General features: G+C 39.2%; 2 protein-coding genes across 3 annotated transcripts in view; one reads left to right on the plus strand and one right to left on the minus strand.

Annotated features, from left to right (window-relative positions):
• arfgap2 (ADP-ribosylation factor GTPase activating protein 2) overlaps window positions 1–5,548 on the plus strand; it is a 25,339-nt gene extending 19,791 nt beyond the window's left edge. The window contains exons 13-17 of one of the 2 annotated variants that reach the window (XM_017708032.2): window positions 76–231; window positions 1,197–1,323; window positions 1,704–1,794; window positions 1,904–2,025; window positions 2,668–5,548. In XM_017708032.2, the coding sequence (XP_017563521.1) occupies window positions 76–231; window positions 1,197–1,323; window positions 1,704–1,794; window positions 1,904–2,025; window positions 2,668–2,688 (517 nt within the window). In that variant the 3' untranslated portion in view covers window positions 2,689–5,548. The remainder of the gene's footprint in view (window positions 1–75; window positions 232–1,196; window positions 1,324–1,703; window positions 1,795–1,903; window positions 2,026–2,667) is intronic. The other variant, XM_017708033.2, reaches the window with a different exon arrangement.
• Window positions 5,484–23,340, minus strand: si:ch211-71n6.4 (para-nitrobenzyl esterase). Its single transcript, XM_017708028.2, has 9 exons — window positions 23,223–23,340; window positions 17,904–18,604; window positions 15,761–15,868; window positions 14,920–15,116; window positions 12,417–12,619; window positions 12,268–12,326; window positions 9,346–9,513; window positions 8,497–8,718; window positions 5,484–7,647 (listed from the first exon to the last, which is right to left on the minus strand). Exons 2-9 carry the CDS (start codon window positions 18,595–18,597, stop codon window positions 7,505–7,507), a joined length of 1,794 nt encoding a protein of 597 aa, XP_017563517.1. The 5' UTR covers window positions 18,598–18,604; window positions 23,223–23,340; the 3' UTR covers window positions 5,484–7,504.
• Between the last annotated feature and the right edge of the window lie 343 nt (window positions 23,341–23,683).

Genomic DNA, 23,683 nt, shown 5'->3' on the forward strand with positions numbered 1-23,683 from the left:
AAATATATTAAATATATAGAAATGTTCACTTTTAAGTGGATATGCATGTAAACATGTAACTTTGTGTCATTGCAGGTACAAGGACAACCCTTTCACTGCGGGAGACAGCTTTGGCTCTCGGTGGGATTCAGATTCAGGCTCTGCTTCCTTCTCCTCGTCCTGGGCTCTGGAGAAGGAGGAGCCGAAAGAAACAGAAGTCACCATCTCAAGCATCCAGCCAATTGGGGAAAGGTTTGTTATTCTCTACTGAAGCATGTTTGGTTTGCGTGGTCATGTTGGAATGTTTCATGTTTGTATAGATCCACTTCATTAAGTACATCTCCTTGTATCTATACTCACTGTCCATTTATCAGCTCCACTTACTGTACAATTACAGAGTGTAGTCCATCTGTTTCTTGGCATACTTTGTTACCCTTTCACCCTGTTCCACAGTGGTCTGGACCACAGTGCAGGAATTGTTTGGGTGGTGGATCACTCTCAGCACTGCAGTAACATTGACTTGGTGGTGGTGTGTTAGTTTGTGTTGTGCTGGTCTGAGTGGATCAGACACAGCAGTGCTGCTGGAGTTTTTAAACACCTCAGTGTCACTGCTGGACTGAGAATTGTCCACCAGCCAACAGCGTCCTGTGGGCAGCGTCCTGTGACCATTGATGAAGGACTAGAGGATGACCAGCACGAACTGTGCAGCAGCAAAAGAACTATCATCTCTCACTTTACATCTATAAGGTGGGAGTGTCTAATAGAGTGGACAGTGAGTGGACACAGTGTTTAAAAACTCCAGCAGCATTGCTATGTCTGATCCACTCGTACCAGCGCAACACATGCTAACACGCAGCCACCACGTCAGTGTTACTGCAGTGCTGAGAATGATCCACCACCCGAATAGTACCTGCTCTGTGGTGGTCCTAAACATTGGAGAACAGGGTGAACAGAGAAAGTGTGCAGAGAAATGAACCTATATAGTAAGTGTTGCTAAAAAATGGACAGTGAGTGCAGATACAAGGAGGTGCACTTAATGACCAGTTGGTGTACATGATTAGGTCTTTCTTCTATAGTTGTTTTTCTCACTCTGTACATTCTGATTGAATGTCTTCTAATAATAGAAAATGGATTTGAGTCATGGAAGTTATGAGAATTTCAGAATGTATGTCTAACAGATGGCAGATGAGAGATTTATGTGTGATGAAATATCTCAGGTTGCCCAGCAGACGGAAACCAGAAGCCTCCGCGCCTGTTGCAGAGTCTAGTGAGGCACGGCAGAAGTTTGCTAATGCTAAGGCGATCTCCTCAGACATGTTCTTTGGCCGTGAGACCAATGCAGAGGTACAGATAACTAAGGGAAATTTTGAGATTTCTGTTGAATTGCAACCCCAGAAAATAAGTATCAGTGAATTAAATTGCTGTGAACTCTGAGGTTTACACTCGGCTCCATTTGTTCAGATTTTTACTTTTCAGCATAATTCGAGCACACCACATTTATGTTGTGTAAAGAATTCATGATGAATTAATAAATAGAAATGCTCCAAAATTGCTTGGAATGAAATTCCTTTATATTAACTTGTGTTAAAAGTAAGGAACGTTTTGGCCCCTGCTGTAAAGTTGCCATTTTGGCAATTCTTGTTTTTCTTTAGACAGTGACGATGTTGTCCCTGACAAGTTGATTGATTAAAATTTCACGTTTATTGCTTCTCTCTGTGTTTCAGTATGAGGCAAAGGCTCGGCTGGAGACCATGTCTGGTAGTACCTCCATTAGCTCTGCTGACCTGTTTGGAGATGGTAGCAGCCGTACTTCAGGTGAGCACGTTGCATGTTTCATCCTCACCCTACCTGCCTGTGTGCTTTATGGAATGTCTGAAAGAGTGGTCAGTGCTTATACTCATTACCATGTGTGACTTTTCATTAGCATCGTCGGGATTTGAAAGTGTGCTTCCCTCTGGACCGGACATTGCCCAGTTTAAGCAGGGGGTGAAGACTGTGGCTGGAAAAATGGCTGTGCTGGCTAACGGAGTAATGAACACCATTCAGGTGAGTTGTTGACACCCTGGACCCTGAAGGGAAATCACTGTTGCGGCTAAGGCTTTTTTCCCCACAGCACATAAAAGTGGCCCAAATCTGATCTTTTTCTTCATATGTGACACAGATGTGTTGTCTGTGTGGCCGTGTGAACAGCAAGAAACGCACGATCGGATTTTCAATTTTCAATTCCGATTTGAAACGCTTTCATATGTGGTACTGAAATCCGATACAGCCATGCGACTTTTACATCAATCCCACTCCCCGTTCGTCATAATTTCATGCTGCTGAGATCTCAAATATTTAGGCTGATGTTTCTGTACCAAAAAAAAATAGAAGGCACTTATCGTAATCGCTCCATGTTTGAAGAGATTTTGAAAGAAACTGCCGATTGTGGCTGTAGGTGAACGAGGCTGCAGCGTTAAAGAAGAGTTAAAAAGTCTGAAAGCAAAGTTTAAAGATTCCAAGGACACGAACCAAATAGGTGACCGTGACTTTTTAACGGCGAGCTCGAACACGTTCTGGGTGATGAGCCCAGCTGTCAGTCAGTCAGCCCCACCCATTCAGCCTGATTGTTAAAGACCCCCCCTCTCCCCACCCCACCTCGCCACTCTTCGTTCTGTATTCTCTAAACTTCCTTTTCCTCTGTTTCAGGACCGCTATGGCTCCTACTGAGAGGACTGCATGAATTGGACAGGAAAGGAAGTGACATCAAACAGGACGTATCACACTGCTGACTGGATCTGGCCTTGTTTTTCTGTCCTGCATTTACATAAAACAAAGGAGAGAGAGAAAATAGAGAAACAAAAATAAGAGAGGTGGAAAGACATGGGACCTTCCTGTCTCTGTCCCCAGACCTCTGTAGATTGTCGCAGAACAACCCCCTGACAGTATTTTCACTTTCTTTCTTTTTGCAAATGTGTGGTTTTATTTTCAGATAACAAAAGCACTGAGAGGTGTAGAAAGTTTAGTTTTTTGTTTGACTTATTTTCCAGAACCACAGTGCATTTTGTTGAGACTAACAAGTTCTGTTTTCTATGCCATTTATTGGTCTCAGATTTCAAAGAAGTTGTTGATTTGAAAAACAAAAGTGTTCGCTATGAAATGAAATGTATAACCAAACTTATTCTTAGCTCTACCATGTTCTCATGGCTTTGTTTTTTTGTATTTAAATGGCATCATATTCTACCTGAACAGTGCAGTTAAGACTGTAGTGGTGTTCACCTTAGAAAGAAAGGGAACTGAACCGGTTGACGTGGGTTTGGATGTCAGCCGATCTGCACAGGTGTGAGGGCGTCTTTCAGCCAGCTGTGATGGAGACAGTCTGGGGCTTCAGAGTTTGATCGACCGAGACAGGATGTTGCCCTTTTCTTGGTGAGGTAGCTTTATGTTTTCAGAATCCAGCAATTTGAGATTGTTTCAGACAACATGACACAAACATAATACGGTGCAATACATGCTTCAGGTTTGGGCGCGGCAGCGTGTGACTGGACACCTGGAACTGCTAGTGGAGTTTTACATGTGAGGAAACGGAAAGGATTCATGTTTTTGTGCTGTTTCTCTAAGCATGCCTATGCAAGCCTGTGCTTGTAAAACTCCTCTCAAACCCTCAGGTTGCACTTCCAGTTTTCCCTCACACATTTAATAAGGTGCAAAAGGAGCAAGTCTGCTTGATACATGCTGGAAGCAGGTTCACAGATATGACCATGTCTGTAGCCTGTTTGGTTTAATAAAGAACATGTGTTCGTATGCAAAAGTCAAATCACATGTTTTGTTGATTTTTCAAAGATTTTTAACAGGGAACAGTGACTTTTTGTGCTAATTTTAGTGTGCAGTTTGTTACTTTGTCCCCTCATTTAACATGGCGGGAAAAAAATGAAACAGAAAATATTAAAACGTCATAACCCCCCCCGTGTTTTCAGTGAATAAACAATAACTGCGCATTAAATGTGTTCCTTATAGAATGCGTACCTAGAAAATCAATCAAACACGTCATTTGAGCAGGGCTGCCCAAACTTTTGCATACGTTCACATCAGCTGCCAGAATTGACCTATCCAAGCTCCGCTCAGAAATGCATTGTTTCGTATCGACTGTTGTGAAAGGAGCATGAGAATTCCCATTCAGCCTAGTGAGAAGTTGTTTGGGATGCAGTGATGTCGGAATCGTATCGGTTATTGCGGGAAGCTTCTTAAAAATCCAATTGGCATTGTAGAGATGTAGGCATTGTACTCCAGAAGAGCGGAGGGTTTAGGTGACGTTGGGTTATTGTGCTAAAATGTATATTCGTTTTAATGCATTTCTAATCCTATAGATGAAATTGACGAGCTCCAGTAAGATATTTCTTTACATTGCTAGTCCAGGTGTGGTACCTGTTTCTGCATTATTTTTTTTATATAGATATAGATGTGTTTTATAAATGTATCGGCAAATATGTCCATGAAAAATATCGGACATTTGTATCAGCCCACAGTTCCAATATCAGTGCACCCCTACAAATTGTAACTATTGTTTATGGCTGATCTGCAGTGTTGAGCTTCCAGTTGACCATTCTACGCTACTGAGCTGGATGTTGTTGCTAATCAAAACTGGCTGGTACGTCAGCTTGATTGTGGCAAAAATATACACTCCATCAGTTCTTAAGGCTTGTTCACATCAAATCCGTTTGTTCATGCATGTTGACAGTCTTTCACATCGAGTTCCAAACTGACTGACTGCAACGCTTCGTACTTTTTAAAACTGAAGTCTGCTTTATTTCCTGTGTTGTACGGATGCCTTAAACAGCAGACTGACCAATCAATGCCTACCAATCCAACCAAATGTTACAGCACAATATCTTATACAACAAAATGACTAAAAATATGGCGCTTAAAGGAAATAAATGCAGGACCAGAGCTGAAAGGCTGGGAATAACTTTAGTACTACGCAGCTACTGTTTGTAGATATTCTTTGTCTGTTTATATCTGGGTTTTCATCCACACTGGGTTGCAGTGCTTTTAAAAAAAAATAATAAAAAAATTATTTTAGTCCTTGGTGTGAACAGGCTTTAACAGTGTGACCAACTACATACACAAACTTATTTTCAAAACAACCCACCCCTCCAAAAATGACTTGTGTGCTAGTTTGCCTGAGATTTCCTCCAAGCATTCTGTACAGCTTGTCCAGCCTAGCAACAGTTGCCGCTAAGGACTGTGTTTGTGGGCGGAGCTTGAATTGGGTCAGTGAAAAATGAAACGAGATAAATTTTCCTTTTGACATTCAGACTCTTAAGTGATGCTGTTCTCTCCTGTCTGCTCACGATGTGCATGTAAGATTCTCCCTCATACATGCATTACGAAGATGTGTTTTTTTTCCACTTTGATTGATACCCGGTTGTATTAAAGGAAGGGATGGAAAAATTCACGTCCCTCAGACTCGTCTGCCTGACCCTTTGTACCCCAGTGCAAAATCCGCAAAATAAAGGAGGATGAACTTCAGCAGAAACAGTAATTTATTGTAGACAAGTTTTATGTAAATAAAGGTTGAAATACCCCCCCACCCCCAAATATTCCTGACTGATTGATTAAAAAAAATGTGCACAAAGTGATTTTTCATATAAAAAGCTTCAAACTCGAGTGGAAAACAAAGGTGATTATGAACACACGCAACATCCATAAAGGAAATAAAGTGGTAGAGGCACAAGAAGAGAATCCGAACTTCGCCAGAGCTCGAGTCACTGTGGGCTCTTTCATGCGCTCTTTTTCAGCAGAGGCCTTTCATCCACTCTCCTGCGCAGGTTGAGCGAGTCAACCCATCCGATCTTCGTTAAACCTTGAAGACGCGGAGAGGGGTGGTGTATAATCAGACGAGCCGGGCTTACGGCCTGTGATTAAACCTGATTCCCTAATCATAGCCTCCGCTCGGCAGTGGCCAGAGACCCTTTGATCACAGATAACATGAAAGCAAGTCACCCCCCACACTAGAGGAGAGAGAAAAGTACACCTCCAACACTGGAATACAAACAATAGGCTTATATGGCTGTGAGGAGGCCTTTCTAAATCATCTGCATTTTAGCTGTCAGCATGAAATCACAGAAAATGAATGGTATTGATGAAGCCATTCAGAGTAGTGTGGTGTGAGAAACTAACCAAATCAGAATTGTTCACAGTGGTGGTGGTGATGGGAACCAGACGTCTGAAGAGTTTAATGCCTCTAAAAGCGCTTTCATAGAAATCATTAGACGTGAAATTAGTCCATAGAAGTGAAACGGTATGAATATGCTGCCTGATGCCTGGGACACTGCTTTACAGTAGTTTTGACAAACTTATGGAAGTGAAATGTGTTTTTTTATTTTATTTTAAATGCATTCATGGTGGAGGGTTACATTCAGGATGCTTTAAGGCAAAGCAGTACACATTGTTTTCTTTCAGATTTTTTTCTCTCTCTCCTCCACACACACACACACACCCCAACACACACACACACTATATATATATATAACAGTAGGTTTTGTGTTGTAGACATTATGACCCCTGGTTCCTATCACCACCACTGTAAAGAAATCTGAGCAACGATTTCACATCAAACTACCGTCAATGTTCCCATAAGGTGCAGGAAGCTGTCGGGTGCAAAAATTACTGAATATAACAGTGACAGTGTAGCTGTTTTAGCCATGTCAGCCTTAAATGTTCAGGCTCAAGTTTAGCTATTGTAACTTATTAAAGACACTTTCATTTGACTCCCTTTTCACCTTTTAACTACTATCAAAATATCAAACAATGCATTTGACTCTCCTTACAAGCAGTGTGCGAAATACCCCCAGGTATTCGGGGGTCCCATGCTGGCTAGCTACTCCAGCGCTGGCTTGCTGCCCTCACTATTGCAGCACTGAAGCTTCAGAAATATTCAGAATATTTAGTTTAACAGTCCTTTTTTTTTAATGCTCTTCTCTCATTTGGTAATGTGCTCTTCCACACATTAATGGAGATCTTACTCATCTCCTCTTTTGTCTTTGGTTTGAGAAACGAGTAACAGTTGACTCTTTCTACCAGCCTCTTGGGCAATTTGGGCAGTCCGGAGCATAGTTACAGCTGCTAGGGTGCTAGGGCCAATTTGCAACAGTGCCACCCTGAGGCAGACCAGCGCTGCATCTCTAGTTAATTAAGAATATCAAAGACAGCATCTCACCGTTTCCTGAGTAAAGAAGGCTAAATAATGACTTCCCTAAATTTGCATGTTATCATTTTTAGGGACCCCAGAATTTTGATTTTGAGACATTCAATGGGTCCAAGAGGTTAATTAGGGGGTTCCAGATGCCCCTAGGATCCCCTGTATTTCGCACCATGCTTAGCAGTCACAATTTCCCTCCCCGCATCAGTGGCTATTCAAAAAGGCAAACTCAAGAAGAGTTAAAACAAGTTAAAATACACAACAGATTCTTTAGTATCGCCCCCTGCTGGTGTGCACACTGCTTTAGTGAAGCATGTTAATTGTTGGGAATCGATCAAAACAGTTTTAGTTGATCCAAGCGTATTTGTAAAAGCCATTTTCTTCCCACAGTCTGCATCTCTCTGCTAAAGGGTTCTGCTCCACAGAGAGTTTCTGGTCCAGAAGGGCGATCCGAGAGGGAAACTCCACCCACTCAGCTGGCATCTTACCTGCAACACGAGTAAAATCAGACCATTCAGAGCCGGAGCAGCAGTGGAGAACGCTTAAAATCCTATTCAGTGTGTTATTTCTGAGATTATCTTTGCCTTTTGTCCTTTTTATCTGTTCATTTTTCTTTTCATATCCCCGTTTTCATGTATTTATTCTTTACCCATGAATTTTTCTTTACTTTTCATTGTTTATCCATTCATTTTCCTCTTATTAATTACCTTCATTTGTCCTTCATCCATTCACTTTCCATTCTTGATTTATCCTACATGCATTAAGCTATCTTTTCCTTGATTTATCATTTATTCAGTCATTTTTCTTCTTCCTTCCTTAAGTGATCCTTTATCTGTTAATTTTCCTCTATTTATCATTTATTTCCATTTATTGTTCATATTTCCTTTGGTATTTTATATAGATTTTTATCAAAATTTGTGTAAATTTTGTACTTTATTTTCAAAATGTTTATTTTATTTATATTTTCTCGTCTATTTAACAAGCTTTTTGCTATAAATCTCTTATCTTAAATTATCTAAATACTGTATGTACAGTTGTATGCAAAAGTTTGAACACACCCTGGTCAAATTCCATGTTTATTTTATTTTACACATGAAAATAAGTTTGCACATCCTCTACAGAGAAAACAAAAAAATTCTGTTTATTTGCTGAATTCAACATATTGGAAAAACAAAAAACATGAAGCCCAATGTTTCCCACATTTCTTTCTCTCCAAAATGTTAAATTAAGCACAAACAGTAACTGTCCATTACAAAGTGCATTAGACCTGTAATTTGACCAGGTGTCCAACCTTTGCATACAGCTGTAAAAAAGCTATTTTAAAAGGTAAAGCTCACCTTCTTTAGCAAAGTAAATGAAGTATTTAGTGAGCACTTCCTGGAAAGCTTTGTCTGCAGGGGTTTTCGTCCCCAGCGTCATCTCAAGACCACCGAAGAATGCCAGACTGTCCAGCATATGGAAGGAAAAGCGACTTGGGTAAAACCCCCAAGAGGAGGCGTTCACTGCTTTAGACGGAATGTAGGTCACCAGGTAACGGTACACAGGACTCTTCAAAGCTTCTGGAAATCAAAAAGAATTAAGAGAGTCTAAGGCTGACTGCTCCTTCAAAAAGATACCAACAAGAGTTCACCTGCTGGGCTCTCAAGACCTCTCAGATGTGACATCAAGGATACCCTTTAGTTACAATATTTAGTTAAAAATATCTCTATTGTCTTTAAAGTGGTGGTTCAACCAAAATCTGATGCATACAATTTTCCCCATATCTCAAATGCAGTAGATCAGCCAAGACATATTTAGCTGACCACTAAAATTGTACATGTAATGCTTAAATCATCACACACTAGGCTCTAAGCATGTTGAAAGGTTATTAGTTATTAATCTCAAACAGACTCATTTATGTGGTTTCTGACACTATGACATACCGTCATCTATAAACTGGGACAAAAGTACATTAGGGTAGCTAGAAACAAAGGTAGTAGTGATTTTAAGCCTGATATTTGTCCATACTCTTGTCCATTTCTATAGATAATAGTACATTGATACGGTTTAGGAAACAAGTCAGATGAGTCTTGGCTAGGTGAGAGGAAAATTTAATGAATTTGATTTGCTGTCATTTTAAGACTTAAACCCATAAGGAGACACTATAAGGACAGTCATGCTAAGGTGGAAGATGAATTCATTTGTACCTGCTGCTCGCTTGGCCAGGTTGTTGTTGGGGCAGGTGACCCTCATATCGGACACCAGTGTGGCGTAGAGCCTTTCTGGACAGCGGTCAGTGGTTGGGCAAGGAGCTGAGCTGTTATAGAGCCTCAGGGCCTTGGACGCAACATCCTTTCCAAAAGGTCTTAATTTCTCTATATATGGGGTCAGAGAAAGAGACAGATTAAATGAAATAACGTTTTTAGAATGTACTCCAGTTATTATAGTAGTAGTAGTAATGTTACTGCTACACAGTCCATGTTATTGCAGTGGCAGTAATACTACTGTGAATTAGTCTACGTTATTACTAGTCTACATTATTACAGTGCTGGTAATATTACTACTGCGAATTAGTCTACGGTATTATTAGCTTGCGTTATTACAATGGTGGTAATATTACTACTGCGAATTAGTCTACGGTATTATTAGCTTGCGTTATTACAATGGTGGTAATATTACTGTGAATTAGTCTTCGCTATTATTAGCTTGCGTTATTACAATGGTGGTAATATTACTGCGAATTAGTCTTCGCTATTATTAGCTTGCGTTATTACAATGGTGGTAATATTACTGCGAATTAGTCTTCGCTATTATTAGACTGCATTATTACAAAGGTGGTAATATTACTGCGAATCAGTCTACGTTATTATTAGCTTGCGTTATTACAAAGGTGGTAATATTACTGCGAATTATCTACGTTATTATTTGCTTGCGTTATTACAGTGGTAGTACTGCGAATCAGTCTACGTTATTAGTCTGCGTTATTACAGTGGTAGTAATATTACTGCGAATTAGTTTACGTTATTATTAGACTGCATTATTACAATGGTGGTAATATTACTGCAAATTAGTCTTCGTTATTATTAGCTTGCGTTATTACAATGGTGGTAATATTACTGCGAATTAGTCTTCGCTATTATTAGCTTGCGTTATTACAATGGTGGTAATATTACTGCGAATTAGTCTTTGCTATTATTAGACTGCATTATTACAATGGTGGTAATATTACTGCGAATCAGTCTACGTTATTATTAGCTTGCGTTATTACAATGGTGGTAATATTACTGCGAATTAGTCTTCGTTATTATTAGCTTGCGTTATTACAATGGTGGTAATATTACTGCGAATTAGTCTTCGTTATTATTAGCTTGCGTTATTACAATGGTGGTAATATTACTGCGAATTATCTACGTTATTATTAGCTTGCGTTATTACAGTGGTAGTAATACTACTGCGAATCAGTCTACGTTATTAGTCTGCGTTATTACAGTGGTAGTAATATTACTGCGAATTAGTTTACGTTATTATTAGCCTGTATTATTACAGTGGTGGTAATACTACTGCAAATTAGTCCAAGTTATTATTAGTCTGCGTTATTACAGTGGTAGTAATACTACTGCGAATCAGTCTACGTTATTAGTCTGCGTTATTACAGTGGTGGTAATACTACTGCGAATTAGTTTACGTTATTATTAGTCTGTATTATTACAGTGGTGGTAATACTACTGCAAATTTGTCTATGTTATTATTAGTCTGTGTTATTACAGTGGTGGTAATACTACTGCGAATCAGTCTATTATTATTAGTCTGTGTTATTACAGTGGTACTAATACTACTGTAAATTAGTCAGTTATTATTAGTCTGCGTTATTACAGTGGTAGTAATACTACCTAGTGGTTGGTGTAGTGTAGTGGTTAACACCTCTGCCTTCTACGCTGTAGACTGGGGTTCAATCCCCACCTGGACAAACACCCTGCACTAAACCAATAAGAGTCCTTGGGCAAGACTCCCAACACCACCTTGGCCTACCTGTGTAAAATGATCAAATTGTAAGTCGCTCTGGATAAGAGCATCAGCCAAATGCCGTAAACGTAAATTAGTCTAAGTTATTATGAGCCTGCATTATTACAGTGGTGGTAATAATACCTCGAATCAGTCTATTATTATTAGTCTGTGTTATTACAGTGGTACTAATACTACTGCAAATTAGTCTAAGTTATTATTAGCCTGCGTTATTACAGTGGTAGTAATACTACTGCAAATTAGTCTATGTTATTATTAGTCTGCGTTATTACAGTGGTGGTAATACTACTGCAAATTAGTCTGTTATTAGTCTACGTTATTACAGTGCTAGTAATATTACCATGAAATAGTCTACGCTATTATTAGTCTGCCTTATTAAAGTGGCGGTAATACTACTGCAAATTAGTCTACATTATTACTAGTCTACGTTACTGTAGTGGTAGTAATACTACTGTGAATTAGTTTACGTTATTACTAGTCTACGTTACTGTAGTGGCAGTAATACTACTGTGAATTAGTTTACGTTATTACTAGTCTATGTTACTGTAGTGATAGTAATACTACAGTAAATTAGTCTTTGTTATTATATTGGTAATACTACCACTATAATAGTCTACATTATTACTAGTCTACGTCATTACAGTGGTATTTATAGTACTGAGAAATAGCCTACATTATTAGTGGTAGTAATATTTTAATAGTATATTAGTAGTAGTAATACTACTGTGAATTAGTCTACTTTACTATTAGTCTAACTTATTACAGTGGTAGTAAAAGTACTGTGAATTAGTCCATGTTATTATAGTGGTAGTTGCACTACGCGAAATAATCTACATTATTAAGCAATACTAGCTGCCGTCCTACTAGCCAACCCCTGTTTGATGTAGAAAAACTGAAAGATACTAGTAAGTTTTCTCTGACATTTTTAATGGAATGCCAAAATTAATGGAAGTTTCTACAAGAGTGGCTAGGAATGTGTTTCATTTTCATTTTTAGCCATTTAGTTCCATTCATCCCCTATTAACTGAGGGTGCCCTCTAGTGTTTTGCAGTCAGGAAGTGGAAAAGCTCCCCTTGAACTAACTCTGGTAAGCAATAACAGCATACCTCCTACAAACCACTCATAGTCCCCCCAAGTCCATGTAGAAATGTTCTTCAAAGGAGGACTGAAGATGAGAAAAGCAAGTCCCATTTTAAGATTCAGAAGCACAATTTAATAACAGCAACTGTAGTCAGTGTAAAACTGTAATATTTACCTGATGTCGGTCTCTTGCTCTGTTGTTCCAACCACAAACGGAACGTCATTATAAAATTCACCTTTTTTCTCCCAGGCTTCAAATGGAGGAACAGAAAGAACATGGCCGTCCACAACCGCAACTGGACCGCAGACGCGGTCTTTAACAGGAATGTCAGTTAGGTCCTCTGCTGCCCAATACGGATACTCCTCCCATGGAATGGCCTGCATAGTCAGAAGGAGAAGGAACCTGATATGAGTCAGTGATAACAAATGCATGATGTAATTTAATATAATTATTTTCTCACTTGTAGCTCAAATAGATTGAAATAGATGGAAAAACTGTCAAAAGTGCTGATTCTATACTATCAATCCAACCACATCTACCATTATAATATGAGATGTTATGGCTACACTTGAACAGAATGGAAGAAAGAAGAAGTGCAGACTTGAACCTGTCAATACAGAATGTAAATGTAATAATTCTGTAACTTTGTAACTAATTATTCAATTACACTTAAATCTAATAATACAGACAATACTAACTGGTTCAGTCTTAATCTAAAGACAGACCAGTATGAAAATGTCCTACTGTGATATTGTTCAAATATGCTAAAAACATATAAAAACACAATATGCACTACGGACCCACTCATATTTCATTAGAACAGCAGAACAATCATCTGCAGTTTCGATATGTATGAAATAACTAGCACAAGCACCGTTTAATGCTCAGTTACTATAAACATGCTTTGTCCTGGTATATGCTGTGTTCCTACGCTTACTTCTACTGTGACTTTTTAAAAAGACGGCAATCAAACCTGATCATCAGAATAATTCAAACTGACTATTTTTTACTGCAGTTTATCATTGAAAGTGCCCATATCCTACATTTTAACATTTACACCTTATTATACAGGGAGATTCACTTGAAAGAGGCCCAGAATATTCTGTAATAACTCTCGTTAGGATGAAGCAATCTGAACAAAACAACTTGCAATGAGCTCCTCAGTATATGCAGCTTTGAACAAGCTGGGACGCCCCTGTGTTGGAGCGATGAGGTGGGCACTGGACAGTCGTTGCGACATTTAACCTGTGTTTGCGATTCCTAGGTGCAGCCCCCCGTACCCTTTTCATGTGTCTGGCAGAAAACGGAGATCACATCCAGCATTGCATGTAATGCAATCGATTACACATACATCAAGGTATGTAGTGTATTTTTTGGTTCTGATTGCTTCATCCTAACGGGAGCTACAACAGAATTTTCGAGGCCTCTTTTGAGTGAATCTCCCTGTATTATTATATTATATATGTAGTAAAACCAGACATAATTCATCCAAACGTGACCATTTTGTAATCTCTTTTCATCCATTAGAATTAACCGGGCTGTTTCTTTTCTCAGTGTACCTTTGAGACTGATATATGTAAATGTGCTCTGTTTTGATTGGCTGCCTTGTACTGTGCCTCGTTAAAAAAGAGAAAAACAGTCCAGGCTGAAGCCCTCCTTATAATTTCACCTGACTAAAACGATGTGGGCTCAGTAAGTTTGTGTACTGTGTGCCTGCCTGTTTTCATGCATAATTAATGTTTATTTGAAGAATTTAGCATAACAAAGAAAAATAAAACAGAAAATGTGGCCTGAGCACATTTTATACTGTATGTTTCCTTTTTTCCAAAATATTAAATTCAGCCAGGATGTGTCAACTTCTTGTCATTCAGAAAATCAGCAAAACGTCCTTCGTCCAGGAGCGCTCAAACGTCTGTATACGACTGTATATGTAAATATGTAAATGTTTATTGAAACATATCTCCATATATGTGTCCAGGGAGTGAAGGGTACGTTTTAACACTGATCATGATAAGAGAAAAATTCCATGATATGGGCTCTTTGAATCAGTAATCAGCCTTGTGTCAACAAATAAAACACACTCTGATTTGCTCTGATGAAAGTCCACACACTAGAGATGATCCTGCCTCAACTTGCAAAGATTAAATGGTAACACTTCATTTGAAGGCTACCTACATAAAGGCTTCATAACACATAGATAAGGACTGAATAACATGTTTACAAAGCAATACTTGTATTTATGAATAGCTTATGTCATTAATCGCAAGATAGCATAAGATCTTTTCTGAAGTAAATTACATTGTACTGACCTAAGGGCCCTTAAACTAGTGATGGACATTTTGATTCATTTATAACACTGGTATGAAGCTTCTTTCTCAAATGATGGTGCTTATTACACAAGGCTTATGCAGAGACCTAGATAAAGTTTTTAAGGTGTTACAGGATGAATCCATGCCTGTCACCCTTTTGTCAACCTCTTAACATGCCAGGGTTACTACATTTACTTCATAAAACATCCTTTGTCATCCTGCGATTAACGGAACTGGGTTTTCATAAATACTCACGTATTAGTTTAGAAATACATAATTCAATACTTATTCAAGTTTTATATAATCCTTATTCAGGCAGCCTTCAAATAAAGTGTTACCAATGAAATGGGCAGGTGCAGGACTCTTACCTGCAAGACTTCAGTTATGCTGAGCTTTCGAAGACAAGCGGCGTCCTGGCAGCCTGTCTGTTTGAGGAACACAAGGTTGTCTCTCTCAGCTGAGGCCAGACTGGCGTTATACACGTATGAGCCGCTCATGTCGATCGCACGATGGAACAGGCCCTGGGCCAGCTTTGACATCATCAACGTCCACACAGATGTTCCTCCTTGAAAGGATTTGAAAAGCCAACATATCAAACAAACTCAACAGAAGGGACGCAGGGGATGATTACTGATATTATAATGAGCTGATATTGTAATATTAGGTTTAAAGAAGGAAGGCACAGCATGCAAACGAGCCACTATAAAATACAGCTATTTTATGTTGTACAGTATATGTCTAAGGCACAGTATAAAAGTAACAATAAAAAACACACACACACACACACACACACACACACACACACACACACACACACACACACACACACACCCATATATATATAACCTCACATTAAAGCAGGTCACTAACTTTTGGACTGCAATATATACAGTCCTATGCTCTAAATTGTTTGTTTTCTACCTGTAAATAAATTAATCTACTTTCACACTTTTATTATACAATTACAGTTTATTTGCTGAACATAACATATTGGAAAAAATTTAAATGTGGCCCACACAAAAGTTATGGCCCAATATTAATTATTAATTAATATTTATTATTATTAATATTTCATGCTTTCTTTTTTTCCAATGTATTAACCTGAGTAAATGAATAAATAAATAAACAACTAAAACTCCAAACCAAAACAACGTGTTCAAACTTTTGCACAGCAGCAACATACATTCACACACTTTTTTTTTTTCGTACCTGAACTCTGGCCAAATATGGTGACCTTTGTTGGGTCTCCACCAAACACGTGGATGTTTTTCTGAACCCACTTAAGAGCTTGAATCTGGTCCATGAAGCCATAGTTCCCTGAGTGGAGTGAGCAACACGATGTGTTATTGTTAAAGTGATAAATTACATCAGCACTGTATTCTGAGCAGAAGGCTGGTACGGTCAATACTTCTAGAACCCTGAATGACTGCATATATCCTAAAAATAGATCTAGACCAATTACAGAGTGCCTGTAAACAATGACAGTGTAATACATCCAATAATCAAATAATAAATTAAACCAGCATCTTACTTTTTTATTAGTACCACCTTTTTTGTTTAGGGATGCACTTTATGTGCAATCTGCCAATACATAACAAAACATACATGTAAAAATGGAAAAATTGGGACTAAACCTACCAGGATTAGCAATACAGAGATCCTCTATATGGTTACAGATGCAGTAAAGTGAATAAAGTGCTCACATGTTACAGGTTACATCAGAGTAACCCAGCCTCACTTAAGCATTCTGCTCTTCTGGAGCATCACCACATATCGGTCTGAAATATCAGTCTCATCTAAACATCTGCCCAATGGTGTTTTTTTAAATCAAATATCTGCTGATCCCCATGTGATCCAACATCACTGTGCATCCTTTTATTTTTCCTCTTATTCTTTCTTTATTTGTGCAAAGGTTGAATTTAAAAAAGCCGCGCACTCCTAGTTTTTATGGCCTGTTTTATATGTGGCACTACTCTTTGTTCTGTAAAGTCCATTGTAACTTGTTCGTAAACCACAAAAAAGTTCATTATCATGAGTAGACCTGGTGCTGATCTGGTACCAGGCTGATATCTGCACAAAATAATGGATCAGCTGTCAGAGTCGGAGCATTTTCAGTATGATGGTCTACTTTTAGGTCAGGGGTGTCAAACTCAAACAAAAAGGCCCATACTAAAAATTTCAGCAAATCCGTTGGCCAACTGTGTTTTTATTCCATTTTGTTAACTGTTAACTAGTCTGTTAATTTATTAACATTTGCCTACCCAATAGGCCAAAACCACAACATCAAAACAGGCACTGAATGCTTCAGCTTGAGCTTATTCAAAACTAAGTCTAAATAAAAATAAATTATTTCAGGTATTTTTTTAACTGCCTATTTATTTAAACAAGACACCAGGCATTTTTTCTTTTTGTGTAACTGCTGGCCCACAGACTGTTGTTGGAGAAAAGTGGTCAGAACACACAATATGTTGCTGTGCATGCTGGGGATTGTAGTGCATCTCAGAGTGAAACGGGCTGATAAGTATAGAAAATTTCACAGGCAGAATAGGACTGTGTCCCGGGCCTGATTTGGCCCACGGGCCTTGCGTTTGACACATGGGTTTCAGATGAGACTGCTGCAACTAAAAACAGTGCATTTTAAAGCCTAGTAGTTTTGAAAGAAGCAATACTGGATCTGTACTGCCCAATGCACAACAGACCTCATTCACCAATATCTTCCTAAGTTTGTTCTTTAATGTGTTCTTGAGAAAAGCTCCTAAGAAAGCTCTACGTCAGATTCATGACGTGTTCTTGTTTGCAACTTAGTGCTCTTGAGTGTGTGTAGATTCTGTTCTTACCCAAGAACAAATGCCAGATGAGAAAACATTGGTGCAAGACCAGAATCCTCATAAAACCTGCTTAAGTGGGCTTTAAAAAGAAATTTCTTCTTAAGAACGGCTGGTAAACATGGTCCAGTATCAGTATCGGGATCGGAAGGAAAAAGCGGTATCGCTCCATCTCTAATCATGACTCATTGTGTATTGTGAAAATGTCTTGTCTTAATTGTATGACGTTATGATGTTATGTTTTTGCCATATCGCTCACCCTGGATCAAAATGATCCACAATCATCTTGTACCAAATTGCTCTGGTTCAAACAATCAAACAATAAGAAAAACCCAAGCCTACTGCTGAATATGCTCCCCCAGCTGCTGCTGTACTCTAAAAGCTAATGACTCATCAATTGTGGACATTTGACAAGTGGGGAGCGTTAATGTGGGCAGACAATGGCTTTTTTCAGGATGGACAGCTTCCCTGAGCAGTTTGGACATTCTATGTAGACCTAATCAGACAGCTATGCTGAAAGGACTTACCTGAGGTATTGGTGGGTGAACCCTCTCTCAGCACCTCCAGGGCCATGAAGCCAAAGGCATTGAGCCTGTAGTTCAGACTGACAAAGACGGTTTGTGTTTGGGCCGCTAGCTCTTCGGTGGGTGAGTAGCCTTTCTCCTGCCCACTCAGCATGTGCAGATACCCTCCATGGAGCCACACCATGACGGGCAGGGGTTCGGCAGGCTGCAAGCTGGGCGTAAACACGCTCAGATGAAGGCAATCCTCGCTTCCGGTCACATGCCCATCTTTTTGAAGTGGCTGCACTTGTGCACATACGCTGCGTACACGGGTAGCATCGTAAACACCATGCCAACAATCCCCCGCTTCCTTTGGATCTTTCGGAGGCATCCACCGGCGTTCATCGACAGGCGGGACGGCATATGGGATGCCTTTGAAGGAATAAGCTCCGTTCTCCCAGCGCCCGCGCAGCCAACCACAGTCCGTGGGCACCTCCGCAAAGCCTGGGGGCGGAGTCTGGGCGATATGAGCCAAATATCCGGCAAGAGCAAGCAATGCGAGCACTCCACAGGCTATTAAAAACATGCACCGCTTCGACACCACCAGAAACGGGCTGACGTAGTGACGTCGGACGTACTGGATCTCCTCCTCCCCCTCATCCTGCACCAGGTAGCGGTACTCATTCCTCGCAGGGACTTGATACGCGTCCTCATTCATCTCTTCTCTAGGATAAACACACAGAGGGGGAAAGAGAGAAGACGTGAAGGCAGCTGAACCATTTTATGACTCATGTTTTCAGGTAATAGGTGACCAGGCGGCCGGTCTGATCACATTTGCAGCTGAAAAACACGTTTGTCTTCAGTCAACAAACAAGTTCTACCAGCTACCACTTTCACACAAAGTTTCTGTGAAATTGTAAACACGTCAGTTTATGTTGGACAAAAACTGATATCTTGGCAAGCAGAGCCAGCCAAAATCTGGTCACTGAAATTAATACGTCTCATTAATTTATTAGAATGTTATAATATATAATATAAAATGATATAATCATGTTGTAAGACTATTATACACTTGTTCAACTTCTTTCTAGATTTTTTTACTTGTTCAAAGTCATTTTATCTTGTTAAACCTTCTTATTCACTTAGGATTCTGGTCATTTCAAAACATAATGCGCATGATTTTGCTTCTTTGGAGAAATAATGCTTGAAACAAAGTTATCTGCCAATAGAAAAACACTTTCATGAGATAAAATAACTTTAAGGGCTCATAGCCTATGCTTTCTTGTACTTTATTTCCACATTTTAACCATTTTTGTGTTATTGTTTAAGAAAAAAATCATCGGAATTTACTTTGACATGACCATTTTCTAACCTCTCTTTAACCCTTACAATTAAACATGCTGTTTTTGCTACTGTGCCATTAAGACTAATATATGTAAATGAGCTCTGTTCTGATTGGCTGCTTTGTACAGTTTGACTCCTATAAAAGCCCTCCTGAAACACTCCTCGGGGCTAAACGGCTACAGGCTAAATAGAAGTAAAAAGTTGGTTCATCACAGAAACATCACAGAAACTGAATTTGAACCAGGGAGTTATTGCAGCTTAGTTTCCATATATAGACTGTGCAGACTGGGGAGTGGACAGTATGTTTTGAAAATGGCAGTGTTTACATATCACTTCATACCTTTTATTTTTTTTAAAAAATGTTTTTTTCTATGATTTGGGCCTTTTAAAACAGGCAAATGTCTAGAAATAGTTTATATCATTACAACAATGTGAATATGAGAAATATTAACACTTCTGAATTCACTATGGTCACTTTTTGCACGCTGAACACACTTTTCTTCTTAAAATGTACCCAAAGCATTACAGGAAACACACCAGAGGAAGAAAATGGACTTTTCAGCAGGTCCAGTCAAAGTAAAGAGAGCGAGTTCACCGTAAAAGTCCATTAAAGTAGAAAGATGTGGGCCCAACATTAATCAGAGTTAATGTTATTACTGAAAATACTGTGTGGATATCAGGTCAGGGTCAAGTAGGTCAGGAAAAAACTGCTCTGTACAAATAGACAGTCAGCAATATGAATAAGTTTTTAGGAGAAGCAACAGCTTATTTGCTCAGCGTGCAAAGGAGACAAGAGTGTTTGGTTTAAATAACTACACCACTTAACTTATAGACAATGTATGAGTGTCTTCTAATGATGTACAACGTTTTTATCTTGCAATTTTATGACTTAAATTATGGAGGTAAGTGCACTCGAACTGCATGTTAAAAACTGCTATTATGCTACACAAAAGACTGCAGACTGTCGGAACAAAAAACCTTGCATCTCCAAAATGGTAACTTTACAGGAGAAGGAAAAAACGTACCTTACTTTTAATGTAAGTTAAAGGAAGCAGACTTTTTGCCCAAGTAATTTAGAGTCATTTCTTCTGGTCCATTCATCATGAAACTTACAGAGAACGTAAAGAGCAACAGGCATTTTCAAATTATGCCAAAAACTGTTTTGTGCGGATAACAGTGACAGTTGTACGGAAAAGTTTGTGTGAATTTAACAAAATGGGAATAAAATAAAATATAAAATGTGGCCAAAGTTACAGCTCATTTTTTATATTATATTATATTATATATATATATATATATATATATATATATATATATATATATATATATATATATATATATATATATACATACACACACACACACACACACACACACACACACACACACACACACACACACACACACATATATTCCCCAACATGTTAAAATTAGCAAATAAATACATTTAGCAGTAACTTATTCAGAGAAACGTCACATTTTAGTGTGTTCTCTGTAGAAGACGTGTAAATGTATTTTCTCTTAAAAAAAATCAACAAAACATAAATTTTTACTGGGGGTGTTCAAACTCTTTATGCTAAGTATCCAGTGGCTTCTTACTTTCGACGTAGCGCTTCATTCAATTCATCTTATTTAAGGAAAAATGCTAGTTTGGCCTTTAAAGAGTAAAAAACATTATTTACACCAGCATTCAGAAGTTTGGGATCAATATATTTTTAGTAAAATAAGAAAAGCTACAGGAAACTATAAAATTATGATGCTCAGCAGAGATTTACTTACCAAGATATTACTATAAACAGATATACTAATATCGACTATCAACAAATAACTACATTATTTAACTGCACACATTTACAGCATGTAGTATATTCCACATTTTAAAGTACCTTGTTGTATCTATATAGTACTTGAATGTACACTGTTCTGACAACAATCTGGAAATAAGTCATATTTTGCAGTCTGAACACAGTGTAAGCATTACAGGGGAACATAGAGGAGAAGGAAAATGGATTTTTCTTTCAAAATAAATTGGAGAAGTTGAAGTTTCAGGCAAAAACAGAACTTCGTGAACCAATTCAAGTGGAGTCAGCAGGTCCAGTCAGAGTAAAGAGAGCAAGCTCATCATAAAAATCCATTAGATAAGTAGAAAGATGCTTAGCTTAGGTTATTACTCAATAAAATAACAAATTATTAATAAGGTAAGTGATTTTAAGTGTTTGATTGAATGCATTAATATGATTGATGGGCTCATTTTAGCTCACAAAGTGTTGATTTTGGGTTAGAAACGGCCAATACAACTGAGCCACCTCATAAACCGACAACCTTTATTTTGCTAACATGTGCCTTAGTTGAACCTGAATGCGTTTCGTCTTATTCATAATTCAATTTAGTGAGAACCCACTCTAACATACTGATCTACAATCATGTGCAGACTCATCTCACAGACCTACTACAGCCTTAGATTTGGGATCATAAGCCTTGGCTGAAGAAAGATCATTAGAACCACTAGGATTAGTACCTGATGGTTTTGCTTTTGAATGGGAATCAGCTATATGGTTACCATTACAGATCACTAGTTTCCTTTGGGACACCTTCAGATCCCATTAGGAAACCATTGAATGCATCTGGAATCAGTCCCAGAGCACTTGTTAAACCACTGGAATCCTGAACACTGGGATCTCATTCCATCAGGGCAGTCTGATGCACTCAGCATTCAGGCTTTATGCTAGAAAAAGTGGTCATTCTGTGGTCAACATTGGTCAGAAAAATCATAATTTATGTTTTCCCCAAATCATTCAACCCTATTTGGGTGGTGGGTCATCCTCAGCACTGCTGTGACACTGACGTGGTAGTGGTGTGTTGCGTGTGGTCTGAGTGGATCAGACACAGCAGTGCTGCTGGAGTTTTTAAACACCTCAGTGTCACTGCTGGACTGAGAATAGTCCACCAACCAAAAATATCCAGCCGACAGCGTCCTGTGGGCAGCGTCCTGTGACCACTGATGAAGGACTAGAGGATGACCAACACAAACTGTGCAGCAGCAGATGAGCTATCATCTCTGACTTTACATCTACAAGGTAGGAGTGTCTAATGGAGTGGACAGTGAGTGGACCCAGCGTTTAAAAACACCAGCAGCACTGCTGTGTCTGATCCACTCACACCAGCACAACACACACTACCACACCACCACCACCACATCAATATTACTGCAGTGCTGAGGATGATCCAACCTAATAATACCTGCTCTGTGAGGGTCCATGGGGGCCCTGATCACTGAAGAACAGGGTAAAAGGGGGCTAAGAAAGTATCAGAGAAACAGATGGACTACAGTCTGTAACTGTGGTAAATGGTAAGTGGGGCTGATAAAGGAGGCGTCACAAACCTAACACAGCCTTCAGTTTGGTTATAGGTGCCTTGTCTGAACTTTTGGCTGTAAAGTTGATGGTCTGGTGCTGGTTTTCCTGCAGACTGTGCTCGAACTGAGCTGCTCTGACCTTCAACTACGCAGCAGATTATGAAGATAAGGAAGACCGTGAAGACCGTGAAACTGCCCAGGTGATTTTAACTTAGTGTTTTTAACACATGGCCCTAAAACAGAGCAGTGCTGTGTTAAAATAGGAAACAGAGACGCGTTTTCGGGCTTTAAAAGACAGGATGACGCGAATAATCGGCGGAAATAACAACCTGAATCTGGCTATAAGTACGAGGCTGGAGTCAGCTTCCTATTCGAATTTTCCCGTTCCACCTTAAGTGGCGCCTAAGTACGAGGCTGGAGTCAGCTTCCTATTCGAATTTTCCCGTTCCAGAACGTAACCGCGGCACCATTTAAGGTGGAACGGCTAAATTCGAACAAGAAACTGAGGCGCCAGAATGCAACTGCTGCACCATTTAAGGTGGAACGTGAAAATTCAAACAAAAAGTTGGCGAATATGAAGCGGACTCCAGCTTCGTGGGGAAAGTAGAGTCCTGCTTTCATAATAAAACGAATGTTAGACTCACCCCTCCAGCGTTCCTGCATGAGTGAACTTCTTCTTCTTCTTCTTCTTCTTCTTCTTCTACTCTCTCTCTCTCTCTCTCTCTCTCTCTCTCTCAACTTTCTCTGATCCCCACCTCCTGTCTGAAAGTAAAGATGGCCGCTTTTTAACCAACCCCAAACAAACTGCAGGCTGAGCGGTGGGAGGAAGGGAGGCCCACGCCGTGGGTCACTAGTTCCCAACTGCACAGCCGCGCTTTCAGCCCTCATGAGCGTCAAAAGAAAACGGCGGCTTGAACTTCTACAACCCCAATTCCAATGAAGTTGGGACGTTGTGTAAATAAATAAAATAGAAACAGAATATGATGATTTACAAATCCTTTTCAACCTATATTGAATTGAACACACTACAAAGACAAGATATTTAATGTTCAAACGGATAAACTTTATTGTTTTTTGCAAATATTCACTCATTTTGAATTTGATG

Source organism: Pygocentrus nattereri, chromosome 7 (genome assembly GCF_015220715.1).
Source record: "Pygocentrus nattereri isolate fPygNat1 chromosome 7, fPygNat1.pri, whole genome shotgun sequence".
NCBI classification, from domain to species: domain Eukaryota; kingdom Metazoa; phylum Chordata; class Actinopteri; order Characiformes; family Serrasalmidae; genus Pygocentrus; species Pygocentrus nattereri.

Excerpts from the sequence above, each read along its gene's own strand:
- si:ch211-71n6.4 (XM_017708028.2), bottom strand. The coding sequence starts at position 18,597 with ATGAATGAGGACGCGTATCAAGTCCCTGCGAGGAATGAGTACCGCTAC. Across the intron at positions 15,869-17,903 it reads TTCACCCACCAATACCTCAG|GGAACTATGGCTTCATGGAC; the intron begins GTAAGTCCTTTC and ends CACTCCACTCAG. Across the intron at positions 9,514-12,267 it reads CTATGAGTGGTTTGTAGGAG|AGAAATTAAGACCTTTTGGA; the intron begins GTATGCTGTTAT and ends CCCCATATATAG.